General features: G+C 40.5%; 1 protein-coding gene across 1 annotated transcript in view; it reads right to left on the reverse strand.

The window, feature by feature from the left end:
* Positions 1 to 22,123, reverse strand: part of LOC124585874 (molybdenum cofactor biosynthesis protein 1-like) — an 81,842-nt gene that overhangs the window by 11,994 nt on the left and 47,725 nt on the right. The window contains exons 4-5 of the mRNA XM_047131398.1: positions 15,056 to 15,195; positions 10,122 to 10,207 (exon numbers count right to left, since the gene is read on the reverse strand). Coding sequence (XP_046987354.1) covers positions 10,122 to 10,207; positions 15,056 to 15,195 — 226 coding nt within the window. The remainder of the gene's footprint in view (positions 1 to 10,121; positions 10,208 to 15,055; positions 15,196 to 22,123) is intronic.

The raw sequence follows: 22,123 nt of genomic DNA on the forward strand, positions 1-22,123 counted from the left end.
TTACTTGATAGTTGGCACTTCAAACGCCAATAAGAGTAGTCAGCGTCACACTTGAACTGTCTGCTGTTGCCAAACTCCACCAAAATTGGCCAGTCACTTCCAATTCCTGGTTCAGCATTCTTTCTTGATGTATTTGTATCCCGAATTACGAGCCCGACACTTTTATTATGTATTTCATGACACGCGATAGCTACACCAAAAACAACACACATTAACAATGCTAATGAAAGACACACATTTCATTCATAGCACTAACCAAACACTACCGAATAACTCAGCACAAGGTGTAATTCAGTATCATACATATAGTTATCATATTCACAGAGATCATCTTACATTAGATAAGCTTTTCACTACATTGTGTGAAACTGAAATTTTTAAGGTTGCAGTTCATAGTTGCAACTGGGTCACTACATTCACATATATAAATACTTCATGCAGTGCTGTGGCATAGCACAATGGTTGGCAGATTAATCTAATGTGTAGCATGTCGTAGGTTTGAATCTCATCAATGTAGCAAAATTTTTATTTCTAAATCTAACCAAAAGAGTGTGATTATTATTTTCATTCAATTAATTGGTTTAAATGTATTTTTTTATTTTTAATACTTTGCTACATCATTTTTCATCATTGCTTTGACTGTTCTATTTGGTCTTATTTTTCTTCCTGTCACTATTTCTTCATTTGGAATCTGCCTCAGTCATCTATAATCCACGAACAAGTGCCCACATGGACTGTTCACTGGTTTCTAACATGGCAGCATGTGCAGCTAGAGTAAGGATAGTTACAGGTAACAAATGAAACGGAGAAATTTTAATTTGCTTTCAGCCCTGAAATTGAGTTTTTGTTGTCTTGAGTTTACCCTTAAGCGTTAGCTTTAATCGCCATGAACAAAGCGATCATGATATTAGTACTGCTGCAGACTGCTGACCACAATTTTCTCGGCTGGGTTAGGACACAAGTTTACAGTCAGGGATACAAAACGGGTCGTCTTCCCCAGTTCAGTCACTGGTCACTTTAAATCAATAGTCGACAGAGTATCCAACATTTCTGACATACCTTGCACCAGCCACTAGAAAAATTGCTCTGTGTTAAACGTTTAACATAATTTGTGAAGTGAGCCGCTTGTTTGTTGCCACCTGTAACCAAACGGTAGCTGGTAGCCAATGTGGCAACATTGTTGCGGCAAGTGATTGATGTCAACTATCAAGTAATTTTATTCAGACTATTGTAGTGAGACAGGGTACCTTCTGCCATGCACCATATGGTGGCTAGTGGAGTATGTATATAGATGTGGAATCAGTCTTTCCTTCTCATCCCATCTGGAAAGTCTCCCCTGATCTGCAGTTCTGGGTAACTTTCTCAAAATCTACAATTTTTCCTAGACCTATCCTTCACCCCTCTTCCTTCCACTTCAGCCCTTCTGCCTGAAGAATGAGCTACTGGCTCTGAAAGCTTGCCTAATTATAATCTTTTATGTGTGTGTTCTGCCGCCACTTAGCAAGTAGATTGTTTATCTATCCAATTCAATTATCATGTAACCAAAAGCTGCATTTAACACACCAAGTCTCTTTTACCAATCACTTTTAATATGTCCTACAGAATGTACTGTCTATCCTGTCCTTTTTTGAGATTACTGTTTTGTTGTACTTTTCTACAGGCATCATCTTACTTATTAGGAGTCAGTGCCTTCATGTTGTTGTTGTTGTTGTGGTCTTCAGTCCTGAGACTGGTTTGGTGCAGCTCTCCATGCTACTCTATCCTGTGCAAGCTTCTTCATCTCCCAGTACCTACTGCAACCTACATCCTTCTGAATCTGCTTAGTGTATTCATCTCTTGGTCTCCCTCTACGATTTTTACCCTCCACGCTGCCCTCCAATGCTAAATTTGTGATCCCTTGATGCCTCAAAACATGTCCTACCAACCGATCTCTTCTTCTAGTCAAGTTGTAGAGCTGCATGTACTCGGGAAAAATTACGGCTGTAGTTTCCCCTTGGTTTCAGCCGTTCGCAGTACCAGCACAGCAAGGCCGTTTTGGTTAATGTTACAAGGCCAGATCAGTCAATCATCCAGACTGTTGCCCCTGCAACTACTGAAAAGGCTGCTGCCCCTCTTCAGGAACCACATGTTTGTCTGGCCTCTCAACAGATACCCCTTCGTTGTGGTTGCACCTACGGTACGGCCATCTGTCTCGCTGAGGCACGCAAGCCTCCCCACCAATGGCAAGGTCCATGGTTCATGGGGGGAGTTCCTTCATAGTCAACAGTTAAGGAATGGGTGGCTGAATTCATATGTAGCATATGTCTCTGTAAGATGACTCATGAACAACTTCCTAGAATTACAATCAAATATGAAAATGCTGAGAAAGAACACAGTGTGATATTGCAAGATCAGTAATTAAAAAGATGTGCAAAACATTTGATGCCGTGGCCATACCAGAAAGTGAGTGGCATGTCTGTTGAAGCCTGACTACAACCTAATGTGAAAAACAATTTGGAACAATCTGACACACAACTGATTCTATGCACCAATCTGTTCCCGTGGATGAGAGATGACCGAAATGAAACAGCAGTTGCACAAAAATAGCCAAGGTGACTTCATCGGAGAGAAAGAGTGGTCATTGTTTTCTAGGATGCAAAAGGGATTTGTATTTTAGATTAGCTTGCAAGACTGAAACAATACCTCACAAATACAATGCAAGTATTCTGACTCAACTGGTCTGAAAAAATATGGAGCCAAGACCCAGGGGGAAAAAAAAAGTTTATTGTCAGTGAAATGCATATGGTCACAAAGGCACTTTCACAATAGGAAAACTGGGAGTTTCAAGTGTGAAGTCTTCAAATATCTATTCCATTCTCCAATTTTTTCACATTCTGACTTTAGCTTCTTCTTCTTTTCTTTTTGTATGAATGATTCACTTAAGACTACATGCGTCACAGCTCAAAACCGTTTTGTGAGTCAACAACTGGATATGTTTTCACTGGTCTGTCTCTTGTAACTCCGTTGGACATGGAGGTAGCAAATGAGGATGTAGGATGTCCATGACATACTGCTGTGCTGTCAGAGTGACCTGAAGTCATATCCGATTCTGCCCCACACGCCCTCTCCCTATGTCGTTGTCATACTCACTGACAACTGTCATCGCGGGTCTTGCAGAATGTCTCACTGCTGGTCACATGACAGGTGCAGGTGTGAAAGGGTTACTATGTGCTCGGCGTACATTACAGCAATTCTCCCATGGGCTCGTCAGACACGGTAAACCGGAAGCTTGCTGACAAGCACACCACCCTTACGTTCCCAAGCAGTCCAACATGGGGCCACTACCACATCTGAATGACTCACAAATCTGCATATTGCATAATTCAATCAGCCTGGCAAATGGAGACACCCAATTAGGCCCCTTCAAATTTTGTTGCGTGCTGATAATGCTGACTCACAGACGTACAGGGCATCTGTGTCCTTCACAGGGATCACTCAACATCTTACACTCTTCACATCTCTTATAGCTCCTACCATTCTTGGTAACAATCCGAGACACAAACAAAGCTAATGCAATCTGGTGGCCTTTGTATCCATTTCAGAGAGTTGCGACTCTCATAATTTACCACTGGTATGCACACTCGTGAAACTACGTTGCTTCAGGGAGCTTCCCTTTTTTTTTCTTCAAGCTGTTTAGTTCTTTGAATCCATTTTTCTTGTAGCTCAGAATAATTATTTTATTGTGTAGCAAACTTACAGACTAGCATTCTGGTCTGAGCTGTCGGAGTTGGCGGTCATGTGTGTGTGAGGTGTGCTTGCTTGTGTGAATGAATGGTGTGTATTTCTATTTCTTTTTCTGATGAAGGTTGTGGCCAAAAGCTTATGTGTAAGTGTCTTAACTGTGCCTGTCTGCATTTTAACGTGCCATCTTTATGGTAATTAGCACTCTATCTTTTCCTACACTGCTGATATTCCAACCTGGAGTTTCCATTGTTTGAACTTACGGTCTACTGTTTTATGTTGCAGTGCACTTCTACAAGTGTAATACACAAATGTTGCCTTAGGAAAGAGTCACAATAACATCCATGTCTACCGTTTGCTATTTTTTACGAAATAGCACATCACACTCGAAATTTAACTTAGCCAATGAAATAAGTTTGAAGATTTATTGTGTGTAAGAGACACGAGGGCCCACTATGTGGGAATTGTGGGAAGTTCTGTGCAGAGATGGAGTTATCCACAGACGCAGTAAGTCTTGGGAGCTATACGGGTGTTTAAACATCGCCACCTGCTGGGATGAGGGGCCACTTACTCTGAGGTGGCGCTGTGCCAGCAACGAGCTCGACCCATTGATTAGCACCACAGATGACAATGAGCAACCAGCTGCTTCTCTGTGCAGAGATATAAAATTTATCGATTTTGGACATCTTTTGACAATCTGTCACATGGAGAACAATGTTTACTCTGGCCATTTTAACACTAATCTAGTGTTCTGCAACATATTAATGTGAAATGTTGTCTATGATGTTGAAGAGTGTAAGTTAAACTGATATCTGAGAATTTGTTGTTTTTGTGGCATTATCTGGAAAATGGCCTCTCTTGCAGCTCCAAGCATAAATGTCAAGTGAAGAAGAATAATTAGCACAGCACACTGGAACCGAGTAGGGATCCGGTTTACTGCTCGGCCACTAAATTAGCATATTGTGAGTACACCAGAAGAGACGCTGTACACACTTGCATATACTACATACACCAGTACAAGCATCGATCAAGCTACTGTGAAACTGCACTCTGTGTGACTCATCACTACATCAGAATACCGTAAATGTGGTGATTCCAATATCGTAAGGTCTCTTCCTGTTTGTTTTCATCAGTTGGATCTTATTTTTCAAGTATGTGGGAATCCAATGAGCTGCCTGTTTGGTTACATTCTTTCTGTATGTCCCACAAGTTGGATTCTTTGGAGACACATTGTAACAAGAGCTTTTAGGAATTTGCCTGGAGATTTCACACTGGGTTCTGTGTGATGTATCCCATCCTTTATTCTTGGACCTAAGATTTTTACTACAATTTTACATTCTTCTAATTCAGTTTGCTGTTTTCATGTCTTGTGTTGGACAAAGAGTCTCTCTCATGCATAAAGAAATTCTAATTTGATCACTGTTGTACAATGTTAGATTTTAGAGTTCCAGGAAAAATACTTTTAGTTAACTGAGAGACAGTTTGTACTTTCTGAAGTCTGGATTCTATGGCCTTCTTTTCATTATGATGTTCAGTGGTCTTTTTCACCAAATTATTTAAACTATTTAACACCGAATACTATGTCATTGCCTATATAAGTTCACCCAGTGCCATTTTGGTATCAGCCAAGAATTTTTTCTCCAGGTGAAATTAGTAGTCCAATTTTCCTAGCTTGCTCCCTTAATATTTCAAATTGCTTTAGCATATCAGTGATGTTTTTGTCAATTAGTATTATGTCATCGGTATAGGTTACACAATATAATTCTATCTTTAAGTTTACGTTCTAGTCAGTGTAATAGTGCACCTGCTCTTCTCCATTATCTTACAATTTTCTTAGGGGCATAGTTGAATAGCAATGTGATATGCCATCCCATTTTCATATTCTTATGTCTGTCTTAAATTACACTGCTTGAAAAAAAGTGAGACACTCAGAAGGTGGGGAGAAAACAAATTGAAACATAGCTAATTTATAGGGTATGTGATGTTATTTCAGTGATAACAAAACAGAGTCAAATTTACACAGAACTTATCAGTTTGAGCCCACTTATCAATACAGCAATGCACCCTGTCTGGCCTGGACAGTGCGGGAGGATGTCGTAAAGCTGCTGCATACCCTCCTGAGAAAGGTGATCCACAACTGTTGTAACTGGACATTGCAATCATGGATACAGGCAGTGGGATGGAGTTGACGTCCATGTTGGTCCCATAATGTTATATCGGGGACAGATATGGGGATTTTGCTGGCCACAGGAGTATATCAACATCACACAGACAATTTAAAGAGACACATACTACATGTGGACAAGCACCGGCCTGTTGAAAAATAGCACCACAATACTATTACACACTGCTGTTCCATCAGAGTTCCCACGGCCATTACAAGCCGTGACCTGAAGTCATACCCAACGGCTCCCCACACCATGGGACTCCTTTGTGACCCACCCCCCCCCCCCCCCCCAAATGTGGAAGAATGGGACCTCTCCCCATCTCCCCGGGTCACTGTCAAACTTCTCCACTATAGTCATTTGGAGCAGTGCAGGACTGGGACTCATCAGTGAACATAATGTGATGCCATTCATTAGCAGTCCGTACTTCTTGATCATGGCACGACTTCACATGCAGTCATTTGCTTGGGTGTTAATGGCAGCCTATGCGCAGGACGGCAATTCCATAGTCTGGCTGCTCCTAGCTGTATGACACAGCATGTTGCAAGGAGACTATTACAGTGAACTCCTGTTTATCCGAAATGATCAGGACGGTGGTCAGTTCCGATAACGAAAATTCCAGATAAATCAAAGTCCCCCTGTTTTCACATGTGAACACTCCAAATTGCGTCAATATTGCGAAATACGATCGTAAAACGTGCGTAGGGTATGTGAAACATTACTGATATGGTTGCAAATAACCCTACACTTTTTTACTGAAAAAATTGTGTTGACATGTTAAAAAGGCACCAAACTATGATAGAAAACTCAAAGTTTTTAAATGCTGTATAACAAAGCTTGTTTATTTTGCATTCTTACAGAAAAAATCTCCCTTATTTGGCAGCAGGAAAAAACAGGAGTTTTAATTTTATTACCTACTCTTTTGAATAAAAAATAAACTACTGAACAAAATTATGAAACAAATCTAGAGATTACTCAAAGGAACGAAAAGTCTGTCCAGAGGAACTTTCAAGAAAAGTAAAAAAAAAAAAAAAAAAACTTTTTAAGTTATGGACATAGAAGTTCTAGGATGCTTCATTAGAGTTTATTTTTTGGTAACGAAGTCACGAATGTCTTTTTTTCTTTTGTTTTTTTGCTTGAGAAACTATTGCTGCAACAATACATCTCCAACGTTGAAATCAAACTATTTCAGGATAAATCGTCTCCTCCTGTTGGCTGATGTACTCCAGGGCAGTTTGGATCACTTCGTAACAGAATGTGTGAGGAATATTTTTCTCTGATTCATCATCAGAAACATAGTCTTCTAACGCTTTATGATCGGTCACAATTTGGACGATTTCATCCTCAGTCACATGAAAAAATGCCATTTTCCATCCACTCTTCAATGTCTTCGAAGTGTGTGTCTTTACAACCAGCTTCTCCAGTAAATTCACCAAAATTATGTCAGCTTGAGTTTCGGTGTTGTCTCCTCCTTCCCACCACTTAGGTTGCCTTACGATCTAAGAGTTTTTTCCAAGACCTAACAAGAGGAACTGGAGGAATTAGATTCCAAGCTTCAGCAATCAATGAATGACACTTAAAACATCAATTTTTTTAAGAGCTTCCACAAAATCATCTGCAGCATCAATCACACCTATTAAGTATTCCAGCATCTTGTGTCTGTAATGTTTTTCCATCGCCTCAAGAATACCTTGGTCCATCGGTTGACATAGAGATGTGACATTTTGTGGAAGAAATACAACTTTGATATCCCCATCTTGCAGATCACCTGGGTGAGAAGGAGCATTGTCCACAAGAAGTAGCGCTTTTCAAGAAAGTCCTTTTCCTTCCATGTAATTTACTACAGCTGGAACAAACTCTGCCTGGAACCACTCTCTGAAGATGGCACGCCACTGTTCATACATGCCTTAAGACTGATTCGTGTACCTCAGTGGCAAAGCTGGTTGGTTGGTGTCTAAATGCTCTTGGTGTTTTGGATTTGCCAATTAAAGTAAGACACAGTTTATGATTGCCAGTGGCATTACTGCAAGCGAGGACAGTAAATCTTTCTTTGATTTTTTTGTATCTGGAAGCCATTTCTTCTTCTTTAGAGGCAAGGGTTTTCGTTGGCAGCATTTTGTAATTCAACCCAGTTTCATCACATTTGTAAAGTTGATTGTCAGTATAACCTCCTTTGTCAATGATTGTGTGCAGTTTCTTCTTAAAATCAGCATAGCAGCTTCATCCCCAGATAATGATTTGGCACTGATGGCAATTTCATGGATGCCATGCTGCTTCTTGAAATGATCCTGCCAGCCATTACTTCCGAGGAATTCTTGCTTCTTTCCTTCTATCAGCTCATTAGCTCATTTTGACAAATTAGAGGACCTGAAACTGACACACCTTTGGCTCTTATTTATTCGTGCCACAAAAATAATGCCTCTTCTAACTGAGGATGTGCACCTTTTCTCATTGTTTTTCAAGATTTCACTGCGCTGCCCAATGCTTGGATGGAACAAAAATTTTTCAATTCCTGATCGATTTGTCTTCCGATCAGTAATTGTACTCCTACTCTGCAGCAACTTTTGTGGGTGGCTCACCAGCATCAATTCTCTGCAAAGTGTGATGCTCTTTTTCCAACAAGATCACATTCATTTTATGTTACGTGCCCGTAGTCACGTTCAGTGTTCTTTTTACAGACACTCGACTGAGTCCTTTATGGTTTTTGGCCCCTTTTATCTCTGGACACTTTAAGGCACATAGTGGGAGCACAAAACCTCAAATCAGAAACACACAAATGCACAACTTGACAACACTCGAGATGCACTAGACAAACTTTTGATTTTTGAAACCAGGCTGTGGCAGCCATCAAATGAAAGCATTCGATACATCTATGCCATTTCCTCTGTTCTACCCAAGCCCACGTGGCAACACAACAGGGTGTTGTACGTTCACTGTTAAACACTCAGCTTTGATGTACTGACAACAAGTGGAAAGTGTTAGGCGGCGCACTCTAATTGTCAGTTTCGACAGGCCTACGTTGCGCTCCATAGAACAATACTGTATGTACTGTACTTCCAAGGAGTTCCAATAGATGGCAGTGGCATGAAACCATGCAATACGAATAAGAAACGCACTAGAGCTTCAACCAACACACGCACGAATTGACGATACTTGGACTTTTGACACGCACCAGTGCACTGATTAGCAGTAGATTGCCAAAAAACACCAGCAAATGCTTGGCTCCAGGTGCACGCAAATTGAAACTTGTCAAGTGTCAATCTAGCTAGCCAAAAGTGTAGCTGCACGAGAGTTTACTGTACTTGTTCTCAGATGGCAGTCACAGACGTGAACAGGTTACAATGTACTCAGTACACTACACAGTGATGCTCCCTTGTAGTGGTCTGATGTAGTCAACTGGAACATTGATGATGAGTAAGCCCTTACTTTCCAACATCAGGCCACTGTCAGATCCAAATACTCCAAAAATACAGATGTTGCGAGGTTTAACCAGGGGACCAAATGGACATCCACAATGAGGTTTCTTTCAAACTCTCATCAGATAATGCTGTCTCACACCAATATGCAGCACCTTCATATCCTCCAGAGTGATGATTCAACATCTGACGCTATTCACATCCCTTATATACCACACGATGCTTGCTAAACAGCAATAAAAAAAAGAACACTAATGAATAATGAAGGAAAAGACAGACTGTTACTTACCATAAAGAAGATACCTTAGGCTGCAGATGGGAAGAATTAAAAGACACTTACATAAAGCTTTCAGCCACAGCCTTCATCAGTAAGTAGTAATCTGTCTTTTCCAACATTGTTGATATTCCTACTGGAGTTTCCATTGTTTCAAGGACACTGATGCTTTTCTGTGAGTGTTTGCTTTATGATGTTTTCTGCATTTTAGCTTTTTTTTAAAAAAGAAAAAAAAAGAAAGAAAGAAAGAAAAAAAAAAGATTTGTTGCTGGAAAACTTCTGAAGTCCAATAAAGGAGTTACAACAGCCATATATGGTTATCTGGTGGACCTTGCAGAACCAAATTCTAGGGCTGAAATATACTGTTGACCAATGGGCATTAATCAGAATGAATACTAAATAAAAAATTAAATCCAAGTTTACACAAAAAACACAGGTTCTATCACTGTTGCTTTTCATTCTATTTTGCTATTATGTTTGCTATGACTTGTTAAGCAGAAATTTTCTTTCTATCTACAGAGTTACATTTGCTGTAATGTATCTTACCTCCATGTTGTTTCTTCTTTCTTCTCACTGCTGCCCCAATCATGGCAAGCAAGTCATCCTCACTGCATTTGCTTCGTATTGCATCTCTGAAACAACAGTTAAAACACCCGTTAAACAGTACCACACAGTGAAATGTTGGTACACTAAAAAGGAAGAAAAACTTTGCAGAAATCTTCAACAGTAATCTTGTAGTGTGCAGTAGGCAACAGCAGGATAACAAACCCACTGGACAAGAATGGGAAAGTCATGATAGAAGTTACTTTTATTTTTATAAATAAACAGGTATCTTACACAAATGCTCAAGAGTATACATAGGATCTTGGGCTGAAGAGGTGGAGCAGAAACTGACATTAGTTTTGTTGAAGAGGGAGTACTGGAACACAGCACAATTTCTTGCAAAATGAAGCCAAATTTATTGATAAACTCTTAATTAATTGCCAAGCTCACTAATGTGACCATTTTATAACAGGTACTTACTGCTTGGAGTATATGTGACTTTTCAGGCTTGCCTAATAGATCTGTTGCAAAAACACTTTGGGTTCCCCACCAGATAACATTATGCAAGTCCCTCCCTCAATATTTCAGTGACACAACGTTTTGGCATCTTCAGGTGGTGGTGATTTCCACCATCACTGCTGCAAGATGCAACTGGCAATTTCCACGTGACAGCTTTGAAATTTATCATGTGGATGACTATGACCATCATATTTAGAATTCAGAGGATTTCATAGAATACCTGAAGTTGCTTAAACTAGAACTTTCAGATCTTTTAGTTAGCTCAAATGTTATATCATTACTTACAAAAGTGCCCCTGCAGCCCTCATTAGAGGTTATTAGCAGCAAGTTTGAGAAAGAAATTGTGATGCTGTTTAAACATGTGCATACCTCATCCTATTTCTTATGTAACACCAACTACTTTGATCAAGTGGACAGTGTTCCCATGGGAGATCCTCTATTTCCCTTAGTAAATATCCAACATTCCTCCTTCTGGCAGAATGCTGAAGAGACATTTGTGGTGTGGCCCACATAATACAGACACTACCTATGTTCCTGCAGCATTTGCACTCGCTCCATCTGAATATTCAGTTCACTGTGGAAGTACAAAAAGATAGCAGCTTACCATTCCTGGATGTCACGGTTAGAAGAAAAGCTGACATAGCACTGGGGCTTAGTCTCTACTGCAAACTGATACATGCAGAGTTATATTTGAGGTCCAAAAGTTGCCGTCACCCTGCACAATGTGGTAGTGTCTTACACACCCTGGCACATAGAGCACACGTGATTTCAGATACCGACAGTCTGCCTGGTGAACTGTAACACCTAAGAACAGTGTTCCAGCAGAATGTTTATTCTTGTAAACAGATTTCCAATGTGTTCTGAGCAAAGCAAGTTCAGTGTAGGGATGTAAATGAAGATACTTAGACAAGCACTGCAAATGGCTTTCTTGCCATATTTCAGTGGCATGTTTTCAAAATTAAAAGAATCGCTAAGAGAAACAGAATCAAGTGTGTTTTTCGTCTACCAGCAAAACTAAGGAATTGTTTGTGTTCAGTTAAAGACAATCTTGACCTTAGAAAACACAGATCATATATAAGATCTGATGCCATTATGGGAAACCTTATATAGGGCAGACACCTCACATTGTGCAAGAACACTGTGTTCAACAGCGCTGACAAAAATGCCACCCAGTAAATTAATGGTAGCAGAGCACTGCCTGAATACAGGGCACCACACGTTTCCCAAGAGGACTGAAATTTTATCCTCAGCATCATCACTCTAGGACTGTGTTTTTAAGAATGAGGCATGTATCCATACGGTGGGCAATCTTACCAACAGGAATATGGAATTTTGACTAAGCACTGCCCAGAATCCAGCACTGACTGCCATGAAATTAAAACAGTAGAAACCAGATCCTCCGATGTATGACCTGATGCAGTACCTTGCAGAGAGTTAATTCAGCTCTTAACCACACGAGTGTCCAGAAGTGCAGTCATTGCCCACAACACATAAGCAGAAGGCTACTATGAATGGCATTTACATCCAACTGGGAGTGCCTGTCCACACATTCGTACTCCTGCTTCTAGCCTGACAAATTTCAATTCTGCTGTGCGAATATCACCAGCCACATCTTGCAGCAGTGATGACAGGACCCACCACTACCTGAAGATGACGAACAGTTGTGTTGGTGAAATATTGTGAGGCTTGGACAAAGTTATTCAGTGGCAAATCTGAGAAGATTTGTATACATTATTTTTCTGTGACGCAGGTAATGTGCAGCAAAATGTGATAACTTTCTGCATTTTCCTTTTTGTACATTTCAAAATACCCCAAAAATTGGTGAGAAACACTGAACATATGACATAACCAGATGACACACCCCACAGCATGTGCAGCAGTCGGGGTTGAGTGTAAATGAATGATTGAGCAGTGGAATACTTTCATTTGAGCAAACAGAGCAAATTTCGAAAACATTTTGTAAATATGATCTGTTGTAAATGTAGATGTTAAAAATTATTGTCCCTGCTGTAATCAAGCAAAAGCAGTTCTGATTTTGTGTTTATTGCTTCTGTCCCTTCTCTTGTTAGTAAAGAAAACATAGGTCATTTAATGGCGATGATGCTATTCTGAAGTTTATACTCATCTACTTGTTATGCAATATGGTAGGTTTTCATTGTACTGTACTTTGCAAGAAATCAAGGAAACTGCAAGACAGGTAAATAAAATAATAAACTTCAATATATAAAAACAAAGATGAGGTGACTTACCGAACGAAAGCGCTGGCAGGTCGATAGACACACAAACAAACACAAACATACACACAAAATTCAAGCTTTCGCAACAAACTGTTGCCTCATCAGGAAAGAGAGAAGGAGAGGGGAAGACGAAAGGAAGTGGGTTTTAAGGGAGAGGGTAAGGAGTCATTCCAATCCCGGGAGTGGAAAGACTTGCCTTAAGGGGAAAAAAGGACAGGTATACACTCGCACACACGCACATATCCATCCACACATAAAGACACAAGCAGACATATATATGTCTGCTTGTGTCTGTATGTGTGGATGGATATGTGCGTGTGTGCGAGTGTATACCTGTCCTTTTTCCCACTAAGGTAAGTCTTTCCGCTCCCGGGATTGGAATTTTACTATCATTACTTTTTTTTTTTTTTTTTTTTTTTTTTTTTACTTGTACCACACATATTCCACACGGTTCATGCTCACTCCTTCAATGATACTGCCCATCCTTCTCTAGTGTGTGAGTTGTCCCTGCTTTCCTGCGTGTTTGTTGGTTTAAACACCCTTGTTTCAAAAGAGAGTGACAGCTTAGATACAGTCTTGTCAACATTTTGTATTTTTATTTAGCAATTATTGTTTGAGCCTTATAGGTGAATGTCACAAGATATTGTCAACCACTGCATTCACTAGATTGGAATGGGGTTCATGGGGTTCATTTTTTAAGTTGCTGTTATCTTTTTCATCCTATCTTGGACTAGCTTTTCCATACTCCCACTCTGCCCTTGCAAACTTGCTCCTTTACTACCAAGTCAACTAATACTGGGCAGCATAACAGAAGTTCCAATATCCAGTCTTTCACCACAATTCACCTACACACACTTTTCACTCACTGATTTTCTTTTTTCAATGTCATAAATATTTTGCTTTCACAGGCTGCTGTGCTTTGAACATAAAATTGTAGGAACATCTGCCTCACATGTCTTTTTTTTTTTTTTTTTTTAATTAAAGAATATGTTCCTTGCTTATTCCTATTTTCTTCTGATACATTTCCATTCTCACTTTTATTTTGTTTTGATCCATTTCTTTTTTCTTTGATAGACAAGTCAAACAACAATGGCAATATGTTGCAGCCCCCTGTGTTTCACCCTACTTACTATGAACTTACTTTTCTTAGCTTCCAATTTTATTAGTCATTTGGTTTTTAAGATACTTAAATTAATTGTTTGACAATGTATTTTTATATCTTATTTTACCTTCGGTTGATAAAGGATTTCTGGTATGCTCACAAAGAGAGAGCTGATTCTTCCCACCCCTCACCCCCCTTACCATGTCCTGAAACAAACTTATCGCCAAGTCTTAGTCTAGTCATCAATTTAAAAGTGTCAGTTGTTGGTCCCATTGTCTAATAATTTGTACATTTATACACATGAAGTTCCAATTTTTATTTGGAACATATAGACTCTGATAATCATGAATCACAGTTCAAATGGCTCTGGGCACTATGGGACTTAACATCTGAGCCAAGGCAGGATTCAAACCTGCGACCGTAGCAGTCGCGCAGTTCTGGACTGAAGCACCTAGAACCGCTCGGCAACGGTGGCTGGCGAATCATAGTTACCATCACATGGACAGAAATACTGTGTTAACTTTAATACAACACAGGGACATAGCCAAAAATGTCTTTACATAATTTCCAGTTCTGATTACTTTCCTTTAATTTAATCTCACAAATAGGTTAGTGTAACATGATGTTGACAGAGGCAAATTATATATACTCACAAATTATTTAGCTAGAGGTATCTGATTTGTATGTCTGGGAGGGAGGAGGGTGCAAGCTGAAAACTTCAAGAAAAGATTACTCATTTCATACCTGCTGGATTTAACTGCAGTTTATCTCTTCCATATACCAACCACATACCTAATGTGCATGGCAAACAGTTTGAAAGTATTATTCTATACTCAGCATTTGGAACTATCAGTTCCTTCATGAGAGAGGAAAGAGGGATAAGTTTCTGAAGGTCTCAAAGGTCACTCGGACTCCATGACTAATGTGAGGACAAGAGGAACGAATGTGTCTATAAGAAGTTTTGGAATTTCACCTCCTGAAGGTAAAATACTGATCAGTCTGTCAGTCTTCTAGTAATTTTATGGTTTCCTCACATGAATTTTCACTTGGACACGATTATTCTATGTTTCATCACTCACCTGAGAGATATCTCTGAATTCCCAAAGAGACACACCTCCAAATTGCCATCAGCTGTTATCTGTAAACGGTTGCACGTGCCACAGAAGTGTTCACTCATTGAGGTAATAAATCCCACACGTCCCTTGAAGCCCGGGACATGGTATGCCTGCAAAAAGAAATTGTAAGAAAATAGCTACTGCTGTTGTGTAAATACTATAAATGTGTTGCTCACCAAGTGGAGGAAGGAGAAAATGTGCATTAAGGGGAGTTTGAACGTCCTATCCTCACAATGTTAAATTTGGTGACTTAACTTCCCCGTATTTCAGGAACAACTGTAGCCATTGACAAGAAACTTTTACAGGACATTAAACTGTATGTTCTGAGTCTTACAATAATTGCATTTCAGCCACTGCTTTTGGAAATGCAATTTTTTAATTACACAGTTAAAATTTTGTGTACTTTTTTGTATGTTATTCTAAATAATTTTATTTATGCATAATATTATGTTCTTCTTTTAGTTCAGAAGACTCAGAATACGTATGTTATTACTCCCTGAAAATTTGAATTCGCTACTCGAAGTAGTTTCTGAGATTTAGGGAAAAATGCAAGAGAAAATCTAAATTTTCAAGAAGAGTTTTTAAAGTTTTAATAGACTGTAACTCAATATATGCTTAACATTTTATTTTTAGTCACTCAGAAGCACCCTGCACCATACTGTATATCATCCTCTTGACCTTTTTTAAGTTTTTTCTTGTTTTCTTCTTTCTGGACTCCGTAGTGGCCAACTGTGCTGCATACAGTGCTTTACCATTGCAAACCTTGTCCATCCATTCAAATTCTCTGATGCAGTTTGCTCCAGAATTAATTCCCATATGTTGTAGCACTTTCACGCTACCAATGTTGCCATCATTAAAAGCAATAACAGCATGACTGACCCCCACTTTAGTGTCTTCATTACAAGAAAAACATTTTTTGGTCTACATCTACATCTACATCCATACTCCTCAAGCCACCTGACAGTGTAGGCTACCTTGAGTACCTCTATTAGTTCTCCCTTCTATTCCAGTCTCGTATTGTTCGTGGAAAGAAGGATTGTTGGTATGCCTATGTGCGGGCTCTAATCTCTCTCATTTTATCCTCATCGTCTCTTCGCGATATATACGTAGGAGGGAGCAATATACTGCTTGACTCCTCGGTGAAGGTATGTTCTCGAAACTTCAACAAAAGCCCGTACAGAGCTACTGAGCGTCTCTCCCGCAGAGTCTTCCACTGGATTTTATCTAACATCTCCGTAATGCTTTCGTGATTACTAAATGATCCTATAACGAAGCATGCTGCTCTCTGTTGGATCTTCTCTATCTCTTCTATCAACCCTATCTGGTACGGATCCCACACTGCTGAGCAGTATTCAAACAGTGGGCGAACAAGTGTACTGTAACCTAATTCCTTTGTTTTCGGATTGCATTTCCTTAGGATTCTTCCAATGAACCTCAGTCTGGCATCTGATTTACCGACGATCAACTTTATATGATCATTCCATTTTAAATCACTCCTAATGCATACTCCCAGATAATTTATGGAATTAACTGCTTCCAATTGCTGACCTGTTATATTGTAGCTAAATGATATGGGATCTTTCTTTCTATGTATTCGCAGCACATTACACTTGTCTACATTGAGATTCAATTGCCATTCCCTGCACCATGCATCAATTCGCTGCAGATCATCCTGCATTTCAGTACAATTTACCATTGTTGCAACCTCTTGATATACCACAGCATCATCCGCAAAAAGCCTCAGTTAACTTCCGATTTCATTCACAATGTCATTTATGTATATTGTGAATAGCAACAGTCCTACGACACTCCCCTGCAGTACACCTGAAATTACTCTTACTTCGGAAGACTTCTCTCCATTGAGAATGACATGCTGCATTCTGTTATCTAGCAACTCTTCAATTCAATCACATAATTGGTCTGACAGTCCATATGCTCTTAATTTGTTCATTAAACGATTGTGGGGAACTGTATCGAACGCCTTGCGGAAGTCAAGAAACACAGCATCTACCTGGGAACCCGTGTCTAAGGCCCTCTGAGTCTCGTGGACGAATAGCGCGAGCTGGGTTTCACACGATCGTCTTTTTCAAAACCCATGCTGATTCCTACAGAGTAGATTTCTAGTTTACAGAAAAGTCATAAGACTCGAACATAATACATGTTCTAAAATTCTACAACTGATCGACGTTAGAGATATAGGTCTATAGTTCTGCACATATGTTCGACGTCCCTTCTTGAAAACGGGGATGACCTGTGCCCTTTTCCAATTCTTTGGAACGCTACGCTCTTGTAGAGACCTACGGTACACTGCTGCAATAATGGGGGCAAGTTCCTTCGCATACTCTGTGTAATATTGAACTGGTATCCCATCAGGTCCAGCGGCCTTTCCTCTTTTGAGTGATTTTAACTGTTTCTCTATCCCTCTGTCATCTATTTCAATATCTACCATTTTGTCATCTGTGCGACAATCTAGAGAAGGAACTACAGTGCAGTCTTCCTCTGTGAAACAGCTTTGGAAAAAGACATTTAGTATTTCGGCCTTTAGTCCATCATCCTCTGTTTCAGTACCTTTTTGGTCACAGAGTGTCTGGACATTTTGTTCTGATTCACCTACCGCTTTGACATAGGAGCAAAATTTCTTAGGATTTTCTGCCAAGTCAGTACATAGAACTTTACTTTCGAATTCATTTAACGCCTCTCGCATGGCCCTCCTCACATTACATTTCGCTTCACGTAATTTTTGTTTGTCTGCAAGGTGTTGGCTATGTTTATGTTTGCTGTGAAGTTCCCTTTGCATCCGCAGCAGTTTTCTAACTCGGTTGTTGTACCACGCTGGCTCTTTTCCATCTCTTACGATCTTGCTTTGCACATACTCATCTAACGCATATTGTACGATGGTTTTGAACTTTGTCCACTGATCCTCAACACTATCTGTACTTAAAACAAAACTATTGTGTTGAGCCGTCAGGTACTCTGAAATCTGATTTTTGTCACTTTTGCTAACCAGAAAAATCTTCGTACCTTTTTTAATATTTCTATTTACGGCTGAAATCATCGATGCAGTAACCGCTTTATGATCACTGATTCCCTGTTCTGCGTTAACTGTTTCAAATAGTTCAGGTCTGTTTGTCACTAGAAGGTCTAATATATTATCGCCACGAGTCGGTTCTCTGTTTAACTGCTCAAAGTAGTTTTCAGATAAAGCTCTTAAAAAATTTCACTGGATTCTTTGTCCCTGCCACCCGTTATGAAAGTTTGAGTCTCCCAGTCTATATCCGGCAAATTAAAATCTCCACCCAGAACTATAACATGTTGGGCAAATCTACTCGAAATATTTTCCAAATTATCCTTCAGGTGCTCAGCCACAACAGCTGCTGAGCCAGGGGGCCTATAGAGACATCCCATTACCATGTCTGAGCCTGCTTTAACCGTGACCTTCACCCAAATTATTTCACATTTCGGATCTCTGTCAATTTCCTTCGATACTATTGCACTTCTTATTGCTTTAAACATGCCTCCCCCTTCACTGTCCAGCCTGTTTCTGCGGTATACATTCCAATCTGAGTTTAGAATTTCATTACTGTTTACATCTGGTTTCAGCCAACTTTCTGTCCCTAGTACTATGTGGGCATTGTGACCGCTTATTAATGAGAGCAGTTCTGGGACCTTTCTATAGACGCTCCTGCAGTTTACTATTAGCACATTAATATTGTTATTCCCTGTTGCATTTTGTCTACTCCTACCTTGCCGCATCTCAGGAGGTGTCTTGCCGGGCCTAGGGAGGGAATTCTCCAACCTAAAAAACCCACATGTGCACTCCACATATACTCCGCTACCCTTGTAGCCGCTTCCTGCATGTAGTGCACGCGTGACCTATTCAGGGGGACCCTACATTTCTCCACCCGATAGCGGAGGTCGAGAAATTTGCACCCCAGATCTCCGCAGAATCGTCTGAGTCCCTGGTTTAAGCCTTCCACTTGGCTCCAAACCAGAGGATCACTATCGGTTCTGGGAACGCTACTACAAATAGCTAGCTCAGATTCCACCCTGCGAGGCTTTCCGCCTTCACCAACTCCGCTAACCGCCTGAACGAACTGAGGATGACCTCTGAACCCAGACGGCAGGAGTCATTGGTGCCGACATGAGCAACAATTTGCAGTCGGGTGCACCCGGTGCTCTCTATCACTGCCGGCGCGGTCTCCTCCACATCTCGGATGAGACCCCCGGCAAGCAGACAGAGTGAACACTGACCTTCTTCCCCAACCTTTCCGCTATTTCCCTAAGCGGCTCCATCACCCGCCTAACGTTGGAGCTCCCAATAACTAATAAACCCCTCCCCCCATGTGCCTGCTCGGACCTTGCTGAAGGAGTGGCCACATGTCCACTCACAGGCAGAACGGGTGATGCCACACGGCCAGCCTCCACACTGACCCTCCGCCTCGTGCGCCGCGAACGCCGCTGAACCCGCCACTCCCCTTGGGAAGAGGGTGGCACAACCGCGCCCGGTATCCGCAAAGATGTGTCGACAGCAGGGTCAGTGGGTGAAGCATGTAACACCTGGGGTGTACCATGCAACGCACCAGACTCACCACTGCCTGAAGACGGCTAACCGCGGCCATCAACACGTTCAGCTGTTTGCGAACAGTGGCCAGCTCCTCCTGTGTCTGTACACAGCAGTCTCACATCCTATCCATCTTAAGAAATCAATTTACTGTAGAGAGTTAATCAACTTATAACTAGACTGCTAATTCACTAAAGGCAGCTGATAGTTGACTAAACTGTGGTTACTAGACACTTCCTGTAGAAAACAATGAAAATAGCACTACCTGTCTCTGGACTGTATTGAAAACAAACACTAGCACTACTGGCACTATGGCTGACTAAACGGACTTTCTCTGACTGTATTCAAAACAAACACAAAATCTATGGAACACTATTACTAGCACTCGACAATTAAAGCTTCCTAAAAGCAAAAACACACGGAAGAAGAAGTTACAAGTAAGAAAAATAGAGTTAATACTTAAATCAGCATAGCTCGCTGCACAGCAGACGTGACGCAGACGGCAGTTACGACGACACTGACGCTATAAGATTATTGAACGACTCATTGGGATTTTGAGTCTGACAATGCAGACACTTCTTCAATAATTCAGGATTGCCAGGTCTCTGTAAACAGGTTTTATGATATCCACAACTGCTGCTGGGATATAATGTTTATGGCTGTATGACCTGTTTGAGTACTGGGCATTGCGGTAATTGCACCATGAACAAGATCCAGGAGGGCATGACCAACACATTCCAGTTCTGTGATAAGCTTCTCACCATAAGGCTGAGTGGCTACTACACTGTTATATGCATTTGAGTCTGCACAACCTAAGAACTTAGTGTAACACACTCCCCTTTAGTTTACAGATCGATTATAAATTTCAACAGCTGCACAGGCCTCCGTACGACTAGTTGTCCTTCATAATTTCTGTCACAGATATGCCCTTCTTCATTCCCTGATTTATACTTATAAGAATGTTTGGTTAAAATCTGGAAATCTATTAGCTTTCCAGTATCCACCACTGGTCACTGTAGCAACAGAATTCTTAGAACTTCAGCTGCGCTTCTACCAAGTGCCCCAAAAGCTACTGATATGTCAATCATACCATCGTTTATTTCAGCAGCTTCATTTGCAGCACCCTTAATTGACTCACATGCGGTGGATTTCACAGCAGCTCGAATAAATCCTGCATACTTGTCCATTTTACAAAGTGGGCGTGGCATATACATCACGACACACATTGTTTCTGCTGCAGTGTGTCCTTTGCCAATAGCTCTCAATCCATAAAACCACCTAACATTTATTTCAAAATAATTATCTTTACACTTATCAGAACTCCAAAATGAATGAGTATATTTACAACTGGCAGAATTAATGATAAGTTTCCTGGCTAGTCCATTTGGTACCTCAATGTCTTCATGTAAACTAACTGGCCCTCCACATACATACAGCACACACATTCACATAACACCCCTGTTACAATGTGTAGATGTATCAGAATATAACCTAACCTACCATTTACATGAGTTTTGTTTTGAGATAACTGTGTTATCACTATGTTTTATTTTAATCTTCGAAGCACTAATGGGTGTTTCTCTAGATACTCATGAGTTTGCGAGTATTTCATTGTCTGTAACTTCACACACCACATGCTGAACACAATGTTTCTCTTTATTCAAAAATTTATTACCATGAAACCCACATTTCTTAAAAACACTTCATTTTGGAGTCATACTTTTTGAGAGATTTACCAGTCTATTCGTCACTATTCCTCGGAAGAACGTTAGCACTTCGATATACAAAGCATGTTTATACTATGAAAAGATACGATACTATTTTTGACAGTGCTACCAATACAAACACATAATTTAACCTTTATAACACAGCAATCCACAGCTTTCTACAGGGTGGTCCATTGATAGTGACCGGGCCAAATATCTCACATAATAAGCATCAAATGAAAAAACTACAAAGAACGAAATTCGTCTAGCTTGAAGGGAGAAACCAGATGGCGCTATGGTTGGCCTGGTAGATGGCACTGCCATGGGTCAAACTCATATCAACTGCATTTTTTAAAAATAGGAACCCCCATTTTTTATTACATATTCATGTAGTACGTAAAGAAATATGAATGTTTTAGCTGGACCACTTTTTTCGCTTTGTGATAGATGGGGCCGTAATAGTCAAAAATGGTTCAAATGGCTCTGAGCACTATGGGACTTAACTTCTGAGGTCATCAGTCCCCTAGAACTTAGAACTACTTAAATCTAACTAACCTAAGGACATCACACACATCCATGCCCGAGGCAGGATCGAACCTGCGACCGTAGCGGTCGCGCGTTTCCAGACTGTAGCGCCTAGCACTGCTCGGCCACTCCAGCCAGCTGCTGTAATAGTCACAAACATATAAGTATGTGGTATCACATAACATTCCGCCAGTGCATACGGTATTTGCTTCGTGATACATTACCTGTGTTAAAATGGAC

Source organism: Schistocerca americana, unplaced genomic scaffold (assembly GCF_021461395.2).
Source record: "Schistocerca americana isolate TAMUIC-IGC-003095 unplaced genomic scaffold, iqSchAmer2.1 HiC_scaffold_51, whole genome shotgun sequence".
NCBI classification, from domain to species: domain Eukaryota; kingdom Metazoa; phylum Arthropoda; class Insecta; order Orthoptera; family Acrididae; genus Schistocerca; species Schistocerca americana.